The 22,136-nt window shown below is 39.3% G+C and overlaps 1 protein-coding gene across 5 annotated transcripts in view; it reads right to left on the bottom strand.

Moving 5' to 3' along the window:
* Positions 1-22,136, bottom strand: part of PATJ (PATJ crumbs cell polarity complex component) — a 353,136-nt gene that overhangs the window by 26,437 nt on the left and 304,563 nt on the right. For 4 of the 5 annotated variants that reach the window (XM_082616407.1, XM_082616410.1, XM_082616411.1 and 1 more), the window contains 8 exons: positions 17,063-17,146; positions 12,227-12,420; positions 9,564-9,711; positions 8,370-8,456; positions 4,845-4,959; positions 4,068-4,105; positions 866-988; positions 16-120 (listed from right to left, as the gene is read on the bottom strand). In XM_082616407.1, the coding sequence (XP_082472533.1) occupies positions 16-120; positions 866-988; positions 4,068-4,105; positions 4,845-4,959; positions 8,370-8,456; positions 9,564-9,711; positions 12,227-12,420; positions 17,063-17,146 (894 nt within the window). The remainder of the gene's footprint in view (positions 1-15; positions 121-865; positions 989-4,067; positions 4,106-4,844; positions 4,960-8,369; positions 8,457-9,563; positions 9,712-12,226; positions 12,421-17,062; positions 17,147-22,136) is intronic. The other variant, XM_082616409.1, reaches the window with a different exon arrangement.

Genomic DNA, 22,136 nt, shown 5'->3' with positions numbered 1-22,136 from the left:
CATTGATCGCAATACCTGCAGGATAATGCGCCCGTAGGCGTTCTTCAGCAGATTAACCACATCCGCGTGAGACAGCCCATCCAAAGGTTGCCCATTAATGCTGACAATCCGATCTCCAACCTAAAGGTACAAAAGTGGGAGAAAAATCACTATCATTAAGAAAAATTAAATTTGAGAAGAATGCTTAAAATTCTTTGTAAGTCATATTTCCCATTTGTGGCTATTGTGAAGATTCTGTGTCTCTATTGTGTATGCATGTTCCAGAAGCATGAGGAATTTTTATGGTTTTCCCCAAATACAGACCAATCAGAGAAACAAGAAAGGGGTCAGATTTGATTATTAAAAGGCCCGGCAGGCCACCTTTGTACCTTGGTAATGGTAATGTTGCATACATCCATTTGCCAGTAATAGTGGGGTGTACAAATTACCTGTTCAATAAAGCTCTATTGAGGAAGCCAAATGTTTTCTGCTTTATTTTTTCTACCTAAGTTAAGATTAAGGAGCGATGGGGGAAAAATTCATAAGGATGTTGATTCTTTTGGTGGAAGGAAGAGTCCAAGGTCAAATCTCTCAGGTGAAAATCAATTTTGGGTGGAATGAGGTGCTAAAAATGATATGGGAGGCTTTGCAAATGAGCTGCAATTTCTTCTTTCACTGAGAAGCTTTGACACAAATGATACTATTTTTATATGTTAAGGGACATAATGAATTTCAGGTATAAACTTTCTCTAATGCATTTTGCCCTCAGTGTGGGTCTCTGATAGCTGCTGGAATTCCAGTTTTAAACACAGTGTCCCTAGCTGCCTTGGCCTCTCCCACCCACCACATCACATGCTGAGAGCACTTCACCATCCCCTTTGTTTACTTTAAGCTTCTGTGTACGTGCGGCCACACCGCTGGCCTGAATCATGGCAATAAATATTGGGATATCTCCTAAGGGACTTCCTTTTCCTCCAGCAATACTGATTCCAAGGGCATCGCTGAGCTCCTAAAAAACGAAGGAAAACAAGGCTTATTTATATGTTTAACAAAGAGCACAACCTGACTGTCCCCAGATAGCTGTTGAATAAAATCCCTCCATGATGCAGGAGGCTAGGGTAACCTAGGAGTTAACCATAGCGCCTTTGAAGTCAGAAAGACCAGTGTTTCAGCTCTTAATTAGCTGGAGTACTTAATTAGCTGGGGGTGCTAAAGAAGTTCCTTAACCTCTTAGAGTTTCCATTCCTACGCATAAAGTGGGAAGAAAACCACCTACCTCACAGTGTTGATCTGAGGATTAAATGAGGTGATATAGTGCAGTCCTGGCCCACAGAAAGGGCTCAGGAAAAGGCAACAGGAGGAGTAAAAACAAACAAAGAAAAACAACCCTATGCTACTGCTCAGTTTAGTGGCCAATTTTGATGCAGACTTGGCAAGTATGTCCTCATATGGTGTTTACAATTCAATTACTGCACATCTCATGCTCTTCTGGGTGTGAACAAACACACTTGGCTCTGGAAGAGCTGCAGGACTATGCTAGAACAAAGGATCTTTGAAGACACCCACTGTAGTGAGTACAGAGTTTGGAGAGAGAAGTAACATGCGACCGAAAATGTTCTCTGAGATTATGAGATGAGGCAGTTTTGTTCACTCCAACCCTGGTGAAGAGATTCTGGCCTTTGTGCAGGTTTCCCCCACATTTATATCCCAGGGTTAACATTTTAAAAATCACTAAAAGAATAAATGACAAGTTCCAGTTTCAGCATGGTGGTGTACACACTCTATAGCATCCTTCTCCTACTGATGAAAATGAAGACCTCTTGTCAAAATTTAAAGTACAACTACCTGAGACTTCTGAAAAGTAAAGAAACTCAAAGAAATTGTGGTGGAGACCCAAAACTTGGAGAAACGACAGCAGAGGGTGTATTTCCCAGTTGTTTTCCTGGCAGCTTTGTCCTGAAGACAAGACCCAGTCAAGGAGCTGTCAAGGTGGGGCAAACTGCTAAAACTTTGATGTTAACTCCCATCTTTCTGGTCAGAGGAACCAGGAAAAGGAGCCCTGATGGCTGGAGAATGAAGGAAGAAAACTAGAGTAGAGAGAGTCAGAGAGGGGGATCCTGTCCCTCTGTGAGTGAATCCACAGAATTCTCAGGTTCAGTCTAAGCCACGTATATGAGGGACAGACCCACACTCGGGAACTGAACTGAGTTTTGAACCACCACTTACAAAAGGTGACATAACTTGCAGTCTGAGTCTAACTGGGTGGATGCCTGCTAAAACATAAACACCAGCATTCTTCAGAGTCTACAGAGCATAACATTCACCAGGGCTGGGAAAAACCCCTAAGTTACTCAACATGCAAAGAACCAGTAAAATGTGATCAATTTCTTGTTAAGTTTTTTCAAATATGCAGGACAGTTTATAGCCAAGATGATACCATTGTCTGGTGGGGTTCTCAATTTATGTAGATGTAAACATATGACAACAATGACATAAATGTTAGGGGAGTGGTTGCAGAAAAGGGACCTACAGGGTTGCAAGGCTTCTGCAGTTTTACCTGATCACTTAAAAACATACACAGGTTAGTGAGTTTCAATTTGACCTCGATAAACTTGGACAAAGGAAAAAGAACAAAATGACAACAACTTTAATATTCTGTTTTCCAAAGTGTTTCTGTCTAGCTTCTATTTTCTGAATGCATCAATAGTAAAACCCTACATGCAAATGGTAAGATGTGTTTCATTATAAAGTTTCTGCTCGGACTGTATGTGGGAGAACAGGGTGGGTAGGAGCAGGCCTTTTTATAAAAGCCTGTGAAAACAAGCAGCTGAAATGACTAAGGAAACATAAAATGATATGTTATAAATCTTGGAATGAGGAGAAATTTATGGAATAATTTGGCTTTGTTCAAATCCTTGTGATGTTTCCTTAATTTATCCATAATTATGCACATGTTGGTACATTTAACTTCCCCATACGAGGAACATTTGAGTTGCCACTCTGGTGGAAAGATACTGGGAACAAATAAGGCAGATTTAGTCAAAGCTGTAGTTAATAATAATGAATTCCTGGACACTCATGATGAACTAGGTACTATGCTAAGTATACTGTATGTAACTTAATCCACACAACAAGATTTACCTTGTGATGTAAGGGTTATCACCCCCAATCTACAGATAAGCAAATTGAGGTTAAGTAACTTGACAAAGGTCATAGAGCTAATAAATGGTAGAGTGTCTTTAAACACAACTATAATTGAGTCCAGAGAACTAAGTTAAGCTGGATATCACTTTATTGAAGTTGATCCATGATTACAACAAGGTCATAATGTTTTTCACTATTGCTTGAATCCCAAATTTAATGGTAAGAATAAGCAAAATAAAACTGCTTGCCAATATTCTGGATATCACACAGGAGTCTGAAAAATCGCACAGGATTATCAGGAGTCTGAAAATCAGGATTTGACAACTTTATGAACTGAAATGCATTTTACACAATCTTCTCAGAGGGGCAATTTGGCATTATATTATAAAAGCCTTTAAACAAGTGTGGATTTTGACTCAACAATTTAATTTCTAAGAATTAATCCTAAAGAAATCACCCATGATATGAGCCAAAAGGAAAGTACAAAGACATTTTGTTATAAAAGATGGCGAAAGTTGAGAAGTATGCTAATTGTTTAATAAGAGGACATTGGTTAAGAAAAATTATAGCACATTCATACAATGGAATACTATGTAACTGACAAAAATCATACCATCTGCTGTCAAAAAATATTCACATGGCTAAAAGTCCATGCTTTAAAGTAAAAAAGACAAGCTACAAGAGTATGTCTAATATGATACCAATTTTTGTTTTTTAAAACTTAAACACAGTGCACAAAATGAAGTGAATGTGGTGCACCAAGAAGTTCACAGTGGTCATGTATGTGCTTTACTATATTTTCCTAAGACTGCTCGTGTTACATAGACCATATACTGCCTTCAGTAACTTAAAAGAACACACTAACAATACAATATATTGTATTGAGGGAAAGATGTACATATTATGTAACACAAATTAGAAAAAAAGCAAAATAACTGACTTACCCTGATTATCTCAATGGTCCTTAGTCCCACATCTGTGCCTATGAAGAAACAACAAATTAACTTTTTAAAAGTAAGAGACAATATATTTAGGATATAATATTGTCCCATGAAAATGGTATCATTTTCTAGGTCTTTCAGGAGGGAATACTGAGGCAAGCAGGCATTATACCCTTTCTCAAAATTCAAACTGGTGACTATCAATCAGGGGCTATATCCTCTATTTTAAACGTCCTCTCTGTTTGAGATAGATGTGGCCGTAATCATTTGGTCTGACAAAAGCTGATGGCCTGTAGCAGCCGCTGCCTGGAATATGGTGATTAAATGGCTTGGAGGGTGAGCCATTTTTGTTTCACTGCACATTTTTCCACCTCAAAGATAACCTTACCCAAGGAAAGGCTTAAAAAGATGCCTTCCCCACCCCACCCATGATGGGATATGCACTTCTGACCTTCCTCGAGGGACCTGTAATTTTAAAATTTTCTCTCTGGAAATGGTTTTACTTTATGAAGTACTTTAGGTTTCCGCTTTTCTCTTTTTCATGTGTAAAGTTAAAGGCACATTCGAAAAATGAATCTCTATGGCTTTCCTTCCTTTAGAACAGGCCTTTCAGAAAGCTTGGGGCTTATGTGGCCATGTTCAAAGATTTAAAAATATTTTTGCTGTACACCTGAAACTAACACAATATTGTAAATCAACTATACTCCAATAAAAATTAAAAAAAAAATTTTTTAATTGGGTAACAGGATCATTTTGCTGAGGGTGTGTCTCAAGTAATACCTGAGTTTTTTGGGGAAGGATCCAAAGCTCTTTTTGTGCCGACCAGGTTTTGCAGGCTGGTGATAACAGGAGCAAGGGAAGGATGAAGGCTGCTGTGTGTGCTGTGCTGACTCTGCTGAAAAGGAAACTCAGTGGTCAGTCTTAGAAATTCATACTAATTACTACTATTTTACTTACTGAAGTAACCATAACCATGTAATAGAAAATTCTGTGGAGGCCAGAAAAGAAAACGAAAATTACTCACACTCCCTCTCTTATCACCCTAAACAATCCCATTTAACATTTGCTCCACTACTTTCTCCATTATATGTGCTTTTATATGTGGTTTCAATCATCAAGGTAGAAAACATGCAGTAATTTCAGCTTTTTGTGCTCCACATGAAATCAGAAACATTTTCCTAGCCTGTTACAGTGTTTACATATGATCAGTTAATGCCACTAAGTGTCATTTGGGGCTACAGGCAACATTTATTTTCTTTTTGTCTAAATTACTGATCTATTTTGCTAAAACAAATATAATAAAATCTAGATTTATAGGAACTTGATCAAATAGAACCCTCAACTGTAAGAAAAAGCAGTAAATATCAGGGGAATATATTATTTTAGGAATATTAAAATTTTTTTTCCTCAAAGATTTTCCTAGAGTTGGTAATAATTCAGCTCAATCTGTTATACCTCCATTACTGTCATTTTTAAATAAATCTAATGTTTATTTAAATAAATTTAGATAATGTATAGTCATGTTTGGTTAGTGGCTATTCAATGAAAATCATATGCAATGAAAATCATATGCACAGTGAAGGATCTTTCCAATGCAGAAAATAATGACACCACTAATGAATAAAGAATTTTTTCTACCAAATTCTCATGGTTATGCTTTAACTGCCTCAAAATTTTGAGGTAAACCTAAGACCATAATTATTACCTGACAAATTATAATTTGATCCATTTCCTTAGTATGATGAAAGTTGTTTAATATTTTAACATTCCTTAAATATGAAAAATTTCAAATATACAGAAAAGTTGAATGATACAGTAGACACACCACCTAGATTCCAATTAATATTTTACTATTTTTTTGTTACATATCTATTCATCACTCAATTTGTCTTTAAAAATTCATTTCAGAGTAAGTTACAGACATCAGTACACTTCACAATGGATATATATATAAAGGAGTGTTTTTATGTTTTTCCTGAAAGGATATGATTTAAATCAATGGTGCTATAATAGATAACTACTCAGAAATGAGGAAGTACAGCATATTATAACCTTTGCCTAAACAAAATCTCAGAACATTGTGTTTGTCAAGGCCTTTAGAAATATGAACTTTGCCTGGCAGTGCTCCCTCAGTTATCTGAGGAAAAGATTTCTCAAGTGTTTTTACCATTATACATTTTCCTCTGCAGAGTAAAGATAGCCTTTCCTGGTTGGTAGGAAAACACTTTTTTTAAAAAGAGCCTTGGTAGCCCCATGGCTAGAAGATCCCTCTTAATGAACCCACTTTCTCTAGGCCAAGTCCACGAGTTAAAATTCTCCTAGACCCTCAAAAGGAGGCATCTGTCTCCCTATCTTATAATTGCCCAGAAGGAAATCTGTGCCCCTAGAGAGTCCTGACTGCTTTAAAAAGGTTTGGAGGGGAAATGTTTGGGAATGAGTTCCTCTTTTTCTCCATCTGGGTCATGGGCTGATATTCAATTCTTGAAGATGGAGGACACTTCCTTTTCACAGCCTGCTACAAGCCTTCTTCCCATTAGCTACATATCAGTACAGACTCTCATATCATCTAGGTCATAATTTTAAGGACAAAGTAAGGATAAAATATATTTTCTGCTTTGCTTAAAATTGAATTAAACTTCTACCCTCTGAAATAAAAATTCTGTGCAAAGAGGTTAAAGAAAAGTAATTGATACTTCGTCCCAGGTTTCTGAAATATGACAGCTCACATTTACATAACAGATAAATGGTCATGGTGGGTTTTTGACCTTTAATAATAGAGCCTCTAAATTTGTTAGTTTTGTATTTAACCTGAGTGTAAACTTTATTCATCACTAAGATGCACATATACATTCCTCAAGGACAGAAATCCAGTTCTACCTACCACCTCACCTGTCAGTCCAAAATTTTCTTAAAACACTGGAATTCCTTGTACCCCTTTGTGCCTTTGCCTATGCTACACCCTCTGTCTGGGATACCTTTTCTCTCTTTTCAGTCTATCAAACTCCTTTTGGAGTGAGACCCAACTGAACCCCTTCTGTGTTGCCCTCCCTTACTCTCCAGGAAGAAAAATTTTGTCTCCAGTATTGTTCATTCTGCATTCTAACCCCTATGTACAATAGGGCTTCAATGAAATCACTCAAGTTGAATCTTTCATTAAGGAAGAAGCCAAGACAACTATTTTGCATCTCAAGTTCCCACTTTTGATACAAGTCTGGTCAGAGTCCTCACCAACTACTGACCTCTAGAATCCTACTGCACCACTGTCTCTTAGTACACATGATATTTGCTGCCCATTACATAAACCAGAAATGCAAAAAATAAAGATAAAATAGTTCCAAACTTAACATGATATTTATTGGGTTTGATTGCTCTGATGATTATCTAAAACAAGCCAACTAATCTGTGAACCTATCTGAACAATGTCGTTTTTTCTTCACTCATTTTCTAACACCAATGAGGCAAAAGGGGCAGCTAACTTAATTCTAGAAGCACCTGTGTGCTAACCATAAAATCAGAACATCATCTAAACAAAGGCCTTGGAGTGGCTTTAAGGAAATTAGGAAGGAGACCAAAAGTCATGCTTTTAACCTCAAACAAAGGCCCATCTAATAACCCACAAAAGGGATTGGGGGTCACATGTAAGTTTCTATAGTTTCATTATGTACCAAATGGGACTTAACATATCGTCTACCGTCTTGATTTTGTCAGCCACTACAATGAAAAAAAAAATACAGTGAAATATACTTTGTTGAAAAAAAAGTGGCACTTATATCAGCCTTGCAAATAAACATGAGATGTTTGCTAACCCACAAAATATCACCCACTAAGGCCTCCCTCCCACAGGAGAACCCCCTCCCCCCACTTTGCTCTCCCAGGAATATACCATTAATTGCTCTCAGCATGTGTGAGTGGCTATTCGCAAGTTAACTTTATAGCAATATTTAATTGAATGAATAGAACAATGTTGTGCTAATGAGGGTCAAATTGCCACCAGATGTTACTGCTTTCTTTTTTTAAATAAACACAGCTGTGTACATGCAATGCCTAGGCAATATAGAACTAATAGTGGGAGAGAAAAGGGGTTCTAAGAAAACATATGCAGGCAATAAAGGAGAGAAAAATCTAGGGATTAATGAATTCCCATCCCACCTTTCACTTTTTATTTCAAACACATTAAAGTACACCGAACTTGGTGTTGTGAAAATGCTGTATATTACACATTATTTCCAAACAATCATTTATGAAATGGGGAACTTTCTCCCAATTGGGACAGGTGAGCCAGTCTAACGGGACGCCATCAACAACCTGACTGTTCTGTGATGTCTTCCTCGAGGAGGTCCAGGAACCAGCTCGGAGTCTTCCAATCTCTAGCTGCACAAGCCCCTGTGCACACTTGGGAAGACAAGAAAAGAACAGAGGTGAAAAACAGTAGGATTTGTGTTCTAAATTCTCATGGCACTGCCTCCACTCCTCTCTCTGCAGCCAAGAACTGTAAATGGTTGATGAAGGCTGCAGGTAGAAAGGAAATTCAGTTATCAAAAAAATCACACAAGGTCACAAAAATGTATCAGCTCAATGCTATTCATCTCATGATTTTGCGACTTCTTTAAACACGTTAAAAGGATTACATTTCAATTCACCTCCTTTCTCTTCCTTTTCCCTTCTGATGAAAGCATTTGTGAGCAGTAAAATGATTAAGAAAAAGTGGTGAAAAGGTGGACAGAAAAATCAAACACAGAGGTAATCTAATACAAGTCCTCTCTTGAGTAATAACTGATAGTTGACTATTTTAGGAAAGCAGGATTTTAAGATAAAATTCATTTATCTTTGCAAAAGCTCCTACAGCTATAGTATTTGTGAAACAGAATAAGATACACCTGGTTATAGCTGAATGGCAATTTACAAGGATTTTTATTAACCAGTTTCTTCCAAGGGAGGTAGGGTCCATGTGGCAGAGACACTTGGAAGGGAACCTTGAGCCTTAGTCTCCCGGCAACTTCAGTGAGAGACAGTTTGGGTGGCAGGAAAACCCCTCAAGGGCAGCTCTGTGATCTTGGGCACGCCATTCTACTTTCTCAGACTTCACTGTGAGATGAAGGACTTGGTCTTTAACAATCTTTAATGTTCCTTCAAGCAATAAATGCTGGATTTGATGAATTCATGTTAATATAGCCCAAGAGGGAGGAGGATACATTTTGTGACTCCAGGAGAATCTGTCCCATCAAATGCATTTAGAGGACAATTGAGGATACTTGGAATTCTCACAAGTATGAAAAACTAGCTTAAATCCCCAAATAGGGTTCCCTTCAATCCTGTTAGTCAGTATAATAGCTTTCTTTTAGAGCTATTCCCAATTGGTTAAAATAATCAGATATTAGGTCTCTAGTAAAAAACTAGAATCAGCATAAAATTCAACACATTTTATAAACAAGCCAGATTAGAACCGTTCCCATTGGACTTGAGTTATACCAGCCACGCAGAAAGCAGCTAGGGACTCACCTTGAGGATAGTGGCCACTGTTTCCTGGGAGGCACTTCTCATGTCCTCCCCATTCACAGATAAGATCTGGTCTCCCTGAATCAATCTCCCATCAAGGTCTGCGGCTCCACCTTTCACGATGTCAGAAATAAACACTCCACTTCCATTTCTGTGAATACCATAAAGCAGTGTAATGGCACAACCTAATATTTCTATATTAAATCTGAGATTACTGATATTCTTCCCAAATGATAAACCTCAGAGTGCTTGCCCTTTAAATAGCTTATACCTATTTACGCTGCCTGTAATATTCACTTTCATTGGCCCAAGGGCATAATTTCTGCAAGAGGATAATTTTAGTGAAATAAAATGGAAATACACTTTAAAAAGTAGAATTAAGTACTATTAAAACATACAGATTATTTCCTTAGAGATCAGCTCAATTATTATCATATGATCTATTTCTAGTCTCTTTCTCCGTCTCCCTCTCTTTCCCTGCCTTCATTACTTTAAGGTTTTAATTATATTTATTTATTTGATGAATAAATAAATGTCTCAAAATTCCAGAGGTTAAAAAGGGGGAGGGAGTTCACCTCTCACCTCTGTTCCCGTCCCCAAGTTTCCCTCTCAGAGGTAACCAATGTTACTCATTTCTTGGGTATCTCCAAGAGATATTCTGTGTATACGTAAGCAAATGCATGTGGGTATAGTACACATGCTTGTAAATGGATATACATGCACATACACTCCTTTTTTCCCTCCAGTTTTGTTTTCTTTAACTTTGCTTTTTTCACTTAATACTTTGGCAACTGGTCTTTATTAGCACTTGGAGCTTCCTCAATGTTTTCTTTCTATGGCTACATACTATTCTATGAATGTTCCTTAATTTCATTTATTAGTAAACTATTGGTGGACATATATCAGTAGGTTATTTCCATTCTTTAGCTACTGCAAACTATGTGCAGTGAATAACATATCTACAAGCATATCGTTAGGATAAATTCCTAGTCATGGAATTGTTAGGCAAAGAATTGTGAATTTTGAGAGCTTATACATCTTATCTTTTTTTTTTTTAAAGATGAACTCATTCTAGCTCAGATGGGTTTTTGTTTTTTTATTTTATTTATTTATTATTTTTGGCCGCATTGGGTGTTCGTTGCTGTGCATGGGCTTTCTCTAGTTGCGGTGAGCAGGGGCTACTCTTCATTGCGGTGCATGGGCTTCTCATTGCAGTGGCTTCTCTTCTTGTGGAGCTCGGGTTCTGGGCACACGGGCTTCAGTAGTTGTGGCATGCGAGCTCAGAAGCTGTGGCGCACGGGCCACAGCATGTGGGATCTTCCTGGACCAGGGCTTGAACCTGTGTTCCCTGCATTAGCAGGCAGATTCTTAACCACTGTGCCACCAGGGAAGTCCCTACGTCTTATCTTTTATAATGAAAACTTTTGTGCTAAGGAATGTAAATGTTCCTTACAAACTCAATCTAAAATGCTGGTGTTGTGTGAAGATTATTTCATCAATCCATTCCGAGACAATAAAGGAAAAACCATTACTCTAAATGGAATCTCTCCAGGCACGTGTATCACAGCAAGAAAGCAAACTTCAACATGGGCTCTGTTAGTTGCTCTGTACCCAGATGTCCACTGAGTTTGCTTAGAAATATGAGTCTCAGCTCCTTTGTTTTGTAATGTATTTCCAAATTGACGGTTTTATGGTGCTGAAGTAAAAAAGAGATCATGAGAACACAGTACGTGGCACAAAAAGTGCTCAAAAATGGTAGCTAGTATCTTATGGACTGCTGGAAAAAACCACTAGGCTAGTCATCAGAGGTCTGTGAGGGCACATGACACAATATATGTAAAACCAACTTCAATTCTTCCTAAGAATATGTTTGATGCCATTTAAGGCTATATTGGGGTGTCACATGAAAATCCTGCAGCCCTTTTGGAATAAATACACACTAGATATCTAAAGCCAGTAAACTGTGTAAGCTAGAATTGCAGTTTCAAAATCTTACTTACTTCTCTAACCTGTTAATATTATTCTGGAGTAATTACTGCAATTCCTATCACACGGGTAAGCAGCAAAGATTTCAAAAGAGTAGCCTAGCCACGAGGATCTACCTACGTTTTTGCTGCAAGCTATTATTTTGGGGACATCTGTCTTAATAGAAAACTATAGTCATGAAGAATCTATGTCTGTCGACTATGTCAACTCAGCTAGTCTCAGGAACTACTCAACTAGTTTAAGTTAAGAGAGTACGAAATTAACATGGTACTCTATGGCAAAGCAATTTTCCTAACCCAACATTGTATATATAAATCTCTTTCTTGATATCAGCTGTTTCTTGGGTATGGTTGCTTTAATTAACCCCTGCAAGCCTCAGATCTAAGTGACTCCAAGTTGAAAGAACCTTGGAAACTCTGTTCTTACTCTCCCTGGGCATAAAAGTCTGAACAGTCTGGGTTGACTGGGCTTAGAGTTCTATCTTTATATGACACATTTTTGGGTTAAGATCTTGCTCAGAAACATGACTTATCTCATTCAAGTATTCATAAAAATGTTAATTTTAGAAATCATATCATTAGTTTATACTAAGCTTTATCTTTCAGTGTTTATAGACTTTAGCCCCTAAAACTCCGAAGGAAGGAGGCCAATCAATCCTGACCTTCACAGCATTTCCTTACCGCTTCCCAACGATGCTCAGGCCCAGGCCTCGGCCAGCCTTCTTCTGCAGATCCACGGGAAAAACCTCCAAGTTCTCCTCATCCCTGTAGTACGCCTCGTCTCTATACACCACAAGTCGCACCTTCTGGGGGGTCTGCCTCAGGGCTGTGATGGCTTCTTCGTGGCTGGCGCTCCGCAGGTCAATCCCATTAACCTGGAACGACGGGCATCCAAGATGCGCTGCTGACAGCAGAGGCCTCTCTGTCTGGGGGAGCTCCTTGACCAACCAGTGAAAAACCTCCAGAAATGTCCAGCCATTCCCAAAGCACACAGGGAGTGACCACTAGCAGTCATAGCTGCTTCAGATACAAAGGCCGTAATCCTTACACACCCCCACCCCAAATAAGCATAGCGGGTGGGTTAGTACACACGATAATGCAATTTTAGGTGGCCATGAACTTTACTGTGAACTCAACATGAGACAGCAGGGACTACTTGGCTCATATAATTGAGGTCAAAGGGAAAATAAACATTAGTATTTGGTCAGCATTTTTTGGACTCAGTTTGCTGATTGAATTTGACATCCTCACTCTTAATTGCTAACATCATGACTACTTCAGAACAGGCCAGAAGGAAATGAGGAACGGGTATTTCTGACAGTGTCAAAGACTCCCTGAAGTCCACTCATTTGAATCTGTATCTGAGTGAGCATAGACAGGACCATGCATTAGACAGCAGACTATACTGGAAGCAGCACTGAGTAAAACCATGGTCCTGCTTCTAGAAAATCATGTGAATTTGGGCAAGTCATGTAAACTCTGTGAGCTTCCATTTCCTTGTCTGTTAAATGGCAATCATAACCAACTTATTTATTTACTTAATAAATGCTTGTGTATTAGCCCTTTATGAGAATTTCCTCATTCAATCTTACACTTGACTCTCTGATACTATTACCATTTTACAGATGAGGAAACTGAAGCATAGAGAGGTTAAGTGACTTGACCAAGGTTACAAAGCTAGTACATGGAGGAGCCACAATTTGAACCCAGATTATCTTTCCACCCTTAGTCTCTATACCATGCTGCCTCATCTTATTCTTAGAATGGGTTTTTGGAGCTCCCTGCCACAGCAAAAATCAAGTATTGATATTGGTAACTCTATTTGACACAAGGGGGAAATTAAGAGGCAGAGTAGCCCAGGCTCAAATGAAGGGAATCATGGGTCACTTCTTCAAGGTCCCAGCTAGGAAAAGAGCCAAACCAAGGGAAGGACGGGCCCAGACCATGGCCAGGTGGATGACAGAGTTCTCTCAAGATGTTGGTTTCAGTCTGTGTTTTGGTCCATCCCTGGGTGTCCTGGGCAGGTCAAGCCTACCTCTGGACCTCAATTCCTTTATCTGTACAATGAGGGGCTGGTCTAAGGCTCTTCCAGTTCTAACATTCCAAAGACTCAGGACTCATGCATAAAGAATGGTTACAGAGAAGGGAGAAGAGAAGAATGAGCCCTTCTTGGAGAAGGTGACTTTTGAGCTATTATTTAAAGCTGATGCTATGAGTCAAGAAATTGTTTAAAAGCCTAATTTTCAAGCTGGTCTTTCTTTTCTGGTATATCTTGGTGGGTCTGTGAACTCACTTAGATTAATTACACCCAGAATAAGTGTTTAAGCAGGGGTTTTGGATATAGATGGAATTCGGTTTGAGTGCTGATTTTAACTTACTATGTGAAACCTTACATAGATTACTCAAGGCCAGCTTCAACTCTGCCTTCCACAAATTGGAGATAATAATAATAACAATAATCATAATATCCATGTAGTGTTGTGAAGATTAAATGAAATAAACCCTGTAGTACATTCGACACAGGGCTTGGCATACAGTTAAGCTTGACAGAAGTTAGGAATTGATATTTTTAAAAGGAATTGAAGTAACTGCAGTCAGGGCTGTATTTTCTCAGTGCCAGCATTCACTGTTACTTTAGGCGCAGGAATGCACTTCAGGCCCACAAATGCACTTTCATTGTTTGTGAGGTAAACCCACAGACAAAGGGGAAAAGAATGTGTCCAGAAAATGTGGTCTGAGCTGATTATTTTCCTGTATTCCAATAGATGGCACACAAGACCACTTCTGCTACTCAACTGAAAAAAAGTTACCCCCGTGATTGAAGGTGAATTCTCTAAGCCTCTAAAATACCCTTTGAAAGGCCCTAACAATTATGCTTTTAATTAAAAGCATTGTCATTAACTCTAATATTACAAAAGCAATTCACACTAAATGCCAGCATCAAGATGTCTGCTCAAATCAAAGTGATCTGTTCCAAGTTCACAGTTTTCATTTTCTCCTCTGCTTATCAAGAGACACCATTAAATGCACCAATAATTGTAAGAGAAATATTGCTGTGTGGCTAGAATATTGTGCAGTGATGTATTACCTTAAGTGCCTTACATAAGCACCAGATGCATTATTTAGAACATTGATTGTAGAGGGGTAGGAGTGGTAATAGCAGGGTTCCCTATTTGAGAAGGGCCATAGGGAGCCCCAGTTGTCAATGGGAGTATATCATGTCACTTGGGGCAGACAGGCATTCGGGGAAATGGGTGAACTGCTGCTTTGGAAGGAAAGAATAACCAAACTAGGGCAGCAGTTCCTCATTATTTTACCCCACAGGGAAAACCAGGCATTAGCCCTCTACACTTCCTTCTCCCACTTGCACAAAAATAGAAGGGGATAATGGGAATAGGTGTAGGGTAAGAGGAGGGTCTGAACCTTAAAAAAGAACCAGAAAGAAGACAGTCCATGTTAATCACAGAATCATAAATCTTACCAGACTAAAAAATTATTGGACTATATCTTTGTAAGCAAAACCTGGCTTGTACTCATTTAACATGAAGATAGTATAAAACCATGGAAGGCCAGCCTGCACCATGCAGAGGACTCTCATGAGCAGAAAAGCCATTGTTTGGAAAAAGTACAGTCTCAAAATGTATCACCAAAGCTGGCCTGTCTTCTTCTCGAGGCAACCTGCAGGCCCCAGGCTGACTATGTCTCATTATGCATCTGTACAGAGCAGCCACAATTGGAACAAGTTCAAATGTGGAATCTAAAGCTGCTTAGAAGGGAAACATGTTCCTTGACCAACCTGAGAGCTACATTTCTTAACTAAACACACAGTATGCTTTTGTGGACAAGATCCTGTCTGGGGCAAGAGAAGAGCCTGTCTGGCTATCTTTAATGAGAAGTGTAGACCATCCATCCACACTGGGTAATACAATTCGGCCAGATGCCAGGAAATGGTTTAGTTGACCTTTCAAATTCTCCTTGCAGTTAAAACAAATTTGCTTTCTTCATGCTTATCTGTCCTGAGTGTTCACTTATACATGAATATATTTTATGGAAGACAGCAGCTACAGCTGAGGGTCTATTCAATACAGATAGATAAATTAAAATTTTTTCTTTTATTGAGGTATAACTGCTATAAAATAAACACTACATATTTAAAGATTTATACTGTGAATTTATACCTGTGCAAACATCGCCATAAACAAGAAATGCACATATTAGATTTAGTTCCACGTGTCCATTACAGAAAAATTTGTGGGCTTACAAATTATGTTAACTATCAAGACATGTATGCATCTGTACTCTTCTGAATATTCAATCTATTCCTCTATAAAGCCAATTATGATAGCACCAGTTAATTAGAAAATCTAGGGAGGAAAAAAAACCCTCAAAACTCCTGACCACTAAAAAATGGTGTTGTATGCTGAAACAGTCAAGTCAATTCCCAAAGAGGCTATGTTTATTTTTCTAACCTCATACACTTGCATCTTAATGAATGCACTGGGAATATGTCCTAATCCAATGACGAAGCACAGTAAAGGCCTGCAGAGAAACCCTATAACTTGCCCTGAATTTAATTTGCACTCAGCCTGGCCTCTCCTTTAACCCCTTCTTGCCTATGTTTTCTACCTTTAATTATAACTCTGGTCTCATCTTGGGAGGCAGACTTGAACCACCAAAGGGAAAAATAAAATTCTATGATGTCATTCATAATGTGCTACATTAAAGCTGCAAAACAAAAATGCACATGCCCACCATAAACTGTTAACTATTCAATTAAATTCATCCCATGAAAGAAATAAATGTTGCCTAAAGGTTTCACACCATTGAAAAAGCTCTTTAGTTCCACCTACCAGAATGCCTGGCATTGACTTTCCATTCATCCGTTTCCTAGTTCAGACACTGCCTGCCTTGGCTCTTTTTAAAAGGCTTTAACGCCTTTGCTAAATGAGAATCCTTTTAAAAGAGGCAAGTTAAGCATTTCAATTTTTAATAAGTACCATATACCACCTAAAGGAAGAAGATTCTACGTTTTCATCAGCTAGTTAACAAAGGTACCATGGCGTGGACCTCCATTTGACATAAATATACTTATTAGGGATAAGAAAATAATACTTAAAGCTGCAATAAAGTCTTTTAAAATATCAGGTGTGCATGTTTATGTGTGTGTCTATACCTATGTGTTTTTAGAAGGGAATTAAGTAAGGTGGAGAGGCAAAAAAATCAAATTACAATATTATACAGTTTCATTTGATTATAGGACCTTTAGTTGTATTTTCTCCTTTACTTAAAGAAAGTTTTCACAGACAGATTTAGGTTGGTAATCTGTCATGATTCTAATGACAGTTATTTGATGTACGTCAAAAAAAGAAAAAAGAATGTAGTACATGTTTTGTTACACTGGAAGAAATAATAAGGATATAGTTGAGTAGAAGACAGTGAATAGGTAAACTGACTGTGGATCAAGGTCACTAAAGGAACCATATTTGCTGGTGTAAAATGGAATTCATAATCACATACCTCTAATATCTGGTCACCAGCCCAAAGCCTTCCATCTCGGGCTGCTGCCCCCTCTTCATAGACTTCATGTATAACTATAGCATCCTATAAAAAACAAATCCTTATTAATGTATAACCACCATAAATGCTTCCTTAAGCCAGCAACCAAACCATAGGCAGCAACCCATAATTTGCTATTTGTTAATAAAGCCATATTTTATTTGACCTAAACAAAATACAGCTTTGGTATATTCAGAGGTATAATCAATTTTTCCTAAGTTTATTATTTCACTCTTTTAGGACTGGTTTTGCCTAATATTTCAAGTTAAACTTCCCCCATGTGTTTTACTGTTAACTGTGTACACTGCTGCTGTGTATACACTTGAGGTGAACGATGTCTCATTCTTATTTACATTTTATGGTATATTTTGAAACATGGTTTCAGGTATTTATTGGTATTCAAGGATTTGGCATAGAAGTGTGGCCTGATGAAGGGGGCTTGTCAGGCCTCATTACTCAGGCAATGAAAGGTAAGAACTTAGGGGAATGAACTGGCCCTGGAGGACAGAGCATGGAGTAGGGGAAAGGACATTCACAGACCTAAGTGTAAGACACTGTGGTTTCAAATCCTGACTCTGCCATTGTGGAATCTTGGGCAAATTAACTCCTGAACTCAGGATTCTGAGCCATAGAATCAGGACAGTAGTTAAGGTAGGTAAGGTTTGGTTGAGGAAAGTGTTTCCTGGTTAATGAACTAAAAATTTTTGTTTTTCTTTGACTTAATAACCTTAAACTTTTATCATCATGAAAATAACAAGTACCAATATAAAGGACTCAAGCAAAACCACAGGGTGTAGTAGACCATGCAAAGAGACTGCCTCCTGCACCCGCCCTTAGTCCTACTCCCCAGGGACAACCACCACCAACAGTTTCCTCAGCATCCCTCCTGAGGAAATTTACCCCTGTACACAATTTACCCCTGTACACCTAATTATTTATATGTTTTGGTGAGACTATTTTAAAAATATTCAATTGTGTACATTCATACAATTTTCCTCCCCCCGCCGCCCCCCCCACTAATGCTGAGCAAGAAGTCAAGCTTTGAAATCCCTTGCCTCAGGGATTTTTGTGGAGCTCAAAACTGAAGCAACCAGAAGTCATTGGTTCTTTCTGCTGTTTATAAAACTGAAGGGTGGGCTTCCCTGGTGGCGCAGTAGTTGAGAGTCCGCCTGTCGATGCAGGGGACATGTGTTTGTGTCCGGTCCGGGAAGATCCCACATGCCGTGGAGCAGCTAGGCCCATGAGCCATGGCCGCTGAGCCTGCGTGTCCGGAGCCTGTGCTCCGCAACGGGAGAGGTCACAACAGTGAGAGGCCCGTGTACCACAAATAAATAAATAAATAAATAAAAACTGAAGGGCACTGAAATGACGGTGGTAATGGAGGTGCTAGGTATCCTGGTGGGCCACTGAAGAGGAAAAGTGCTTTCGAATGGAGGCTAGAAACAGAGATCTGTGGGTCCCTGAGAAGTGAGGATTTGAGCTCTGTACTGCCCAGTGCCCTCCCATTCCCTGCCCTTCCAGCCCACACACAGGTTGCAAGACCCTGCAGACAATGGTCAAGGGCTGCAGCCTACAGGCGTAATGGATCCCACCTTGAAAGAAGTCCTGAGTCCCAAGCATTGGGGCCTGGAAGCAGCAGGACTTCGGACATGAAGAGATTATGCAGGCCTGGGTAAGCATGGGCTTGGTGATTACCAGGGTGGACTGATGACAATGACCACAGGGGCCCCAGTGTTGGGGAGCTTTGTGACAGAACCAGAACCCTGAGAGCCAATGCACCTCCAAAATGACTGACGTTGATTCCACCTCAGTCCAGAAGCGTGGAGTCTCAGAATTAGAATTAAATTGACTTGAAGTAAATAAATGAAATATTTCTTGCAAAAATGTAAGATAGGTAAAGACCTCCAAACCAAACCTACTTTTCAGAAAAAAGTTTCCTGTACAAATGCTCTAGTAGAGAAACTTCCCAATAATAAATGCTTTCATTTTATCACCACACAGTTCTGAAAACATTCTTTATTATTATAGCAATTAGAGAGGCAGCCCCGAAGAGCCAGGAAAGGTTCCTTGATTCAGACAATTTACATTTCAGATTCTGTACCAGCAATAGATTTTAGACCATTCTTTGCTTTAACTCTGACTTATGAAATTTCCAGACCCAGGGAGCATTTATACTGCTAAGAGTTTGTTTCTCTGCACTGTTTCAGGGGAATGATTTCAAGGAAATTTGCTGGGTCAGTGGCTTCAGGCGATCCCAACAACACTGCCAAGATGACACTAAGGGCCATTTTCATGAAGCTAGTTCAGGGAGAAATTAATGCAAGCTCCTGGTTACACCCTCTATAATGCTGGTTTTCAAAGCTTGGTGGCCAAACGCTCTGTTTTCACTGGATTTGGGAGAGTCAGACTGAACTTATGCTACACATAGCTTTTACAGAGCTGAATTTTCAGCATAAACTCCTTTGATCTTGGAACATTACAAAAGTCAAATGAGAAATTTCTCTTCGTTCATACTCAAAGGGAAGAAAAAGACCCACTGGAGTTTTTAATCAGTAAAAGTAGCCTGAATCCAAAAACTCTTAGATACTTTCTGGGTGCTCAATGAACTATCATACATAAAATAAATATACGGTTAATAGGCTCAAATAAATGCTGAATTCACTGCCAATGATTTGTTTTTGGTCCATGAGTCTTTCTAGATGGAAAACTCCATTTCTTTCTTTCCTTTTACTCAACTACAGTTGTGGTTTCTCTTAAAGTCATCAGTGAAAATACAAGAAAATGTGAGGCACTCTGACCTGTCAATAGAAGAAGGTCACATTTCTTACCATGTGCCCTCGTGTGCCCAAAGTACTCTATGAAACTGTGGTTTTGGACAGTTGCATTAACTGATGAGATAGAGTTGCATTAACTGGTGATAGAGGTGCGAGGTAGGGACCAAATTAGAAATGTGGGCTAGTGCATTGGGAAAAAAAAAGATTTATTTTTCAAAACTTACATAGTTCGTTCATAGCATAGAACTGGACAGTAAAATAGACACTGGTTTGGGATATTTTAGACATGTAATTGACAAGGCTATATTAAAATTTTACTTCTTTCTTGCTTTGAAAAAAATTGCGATTAGATGAAATAGTGGGTCATTGATGAAAGACTGACCTTTATTATTTCAAATAAAAATTTGGAGTTGATTACATACATGATTCTCATCTGCTCATTGTATCCTCCTAATTTTAATGCTCTTGAGCTATTTATTCAAGCAAAGTTGCTTGTTAGAGACTTCCCTGGTGGTCCAGTGATAAAGAATCACCTTATAGTGCAGGGGATGCTGGTTCGATCCCTGGTCAAGGAACTAAGATCCCACATGCCGCAAGGCAACTAAGCCTGTGTGCCACAACTACTGAGCATACATGCCTCAACTAGAGCCCACGTGCCATAAACTACAGAGCCCACACACCCTGGAGCCTGCACACCACAACTAGAGAAGAGAAAACCTCTATGCCACAACTAGAGAGAAACCCGCACACCACAGTGAAGAGCTCACGCACGATAACGAAGAGCCCGCACGCCGCAAGGAAAGATCCTGCACGCCTCAACGAAGATCCCACGTGCGGCAACTAAGACCCGACGCAGCCAAAAATAAATTACATAAAGAAATAAATAATAAATCTTTTTTTAAAAAAGCTGCTTGTTGGCACAGTTTTGAGTGCCTTCTCCTCCACCAACTCCCTCCCACCTTCATATCTTTGTGTATTTAAATAATGCTCGGGCTTCCCTGGTGGCGCAGTGGTTGAGAATCTGCTTGCCAATGCAGGGGACACGGGTTCGAGCCCTGGTCTGGGAAGATCCCACATGCCGCGGAGCAACTAGGCCCGTGAGCCACAACTACTGAGCCTGTGCATCTGGAGCCTGTGCTCTGCAACAAGAGGCCATGACAGTGAGAGGCCTGCGCACCGCGATGAAGAGTGGCCCCCGCTCGCCGCAACTGGAGAAAGCCCTCGCACAGAAACGAAGACCCAACACAGCCAAAAATAAATAAAAAAAGAAAGAAAGAAAGAAGCTTTCATTTTAAAAATAAAAATAATAAATAAATAAATAAATAACACTCCACCCTGGATAACTCAGTGACTCTGTCTACCAGTACCAATGACTTCTTTTAAAACGCATCTCTTCTAGAAGCAATCTATTAATCATTTCCCTGTGGGTGGGTTGCTGGCTTATGCTGAATAGGGGCTGTAGAGACAAATGATTATGAGCTAGGCTTCTGGAGTCAGACTTCTCAGTCCAAATCCTGGCCCTGTTACTTCTGGCCATGGGAAGACTGTTAACCTCTCAGCTTCCCCATTTTTATATGGTTCTAACAATATTATCTACACATAAAGCTTCATGTACAATGCCAGCACATAGTAAGGAAGAGATAACATCTCACTTATTTAACATCTCTGTGCCAAAGAGGCCAAATACTTCCCATTGGTGCCATTTAGTCCTCATAACAACTAAGCAAGTTCAGTGTTATTAGTCTCATGTACAGTTAGGGAAAAGGAGGTTCAGAAGGGTCAGATTTGACCAGGTCTTTGCAGCTACTAAGTAGAAAAGAGGAAATTCCAGCTTGGGGCTGTTTAACACCAAAGCCTGTGTTCCTATCACTATTGAAAGCTTCTCATCTGCTTTAAATATTTTATTTTGCACTTGTATAAAGACAAGTGCAAAATAAAACTTGGGATTTTCCATATGGCATCAATTCTGTTGAAATACTGTCTCCTCAGCTCCACAGCAAAAACCTTGAGGGCATGAGCCGATCATTTTATAGACAGTGAACAGACAACTGTTGAAGTAAAAATTGAAGCCTTAGGCTTTAGAGGTGGGGTGATGAACTATGGGTCTCAGCTGCTAGTGTTGGTACCTGATTAGGGGTTTGCATGACACAAAGCAAGATGGGGAGGCCCTCTCCCCACCCGACATAAAGTCTTTCTTAATTCCACTTGTTATTCTTATCTCCTTCTTTCCTTTCTTTCACTTTTTCAGTCCTCTTTCTGTG

Source organism: Mesoplodon mirus (genome assembly GCF_964341445.2).
Source record: "Mesoplodon mirus genome assembly, chromosome: 3".
Taxonomy (NCBI): Eukaryota; Metazoa; Chordata; class Mammalia; order Artiodactyla; family Ziphiidae; genus Mesoplodon; species Mesoplodon mirus.
This window is presented reverse-complemented; position numbering and strand designations above follow the sequence as displayed.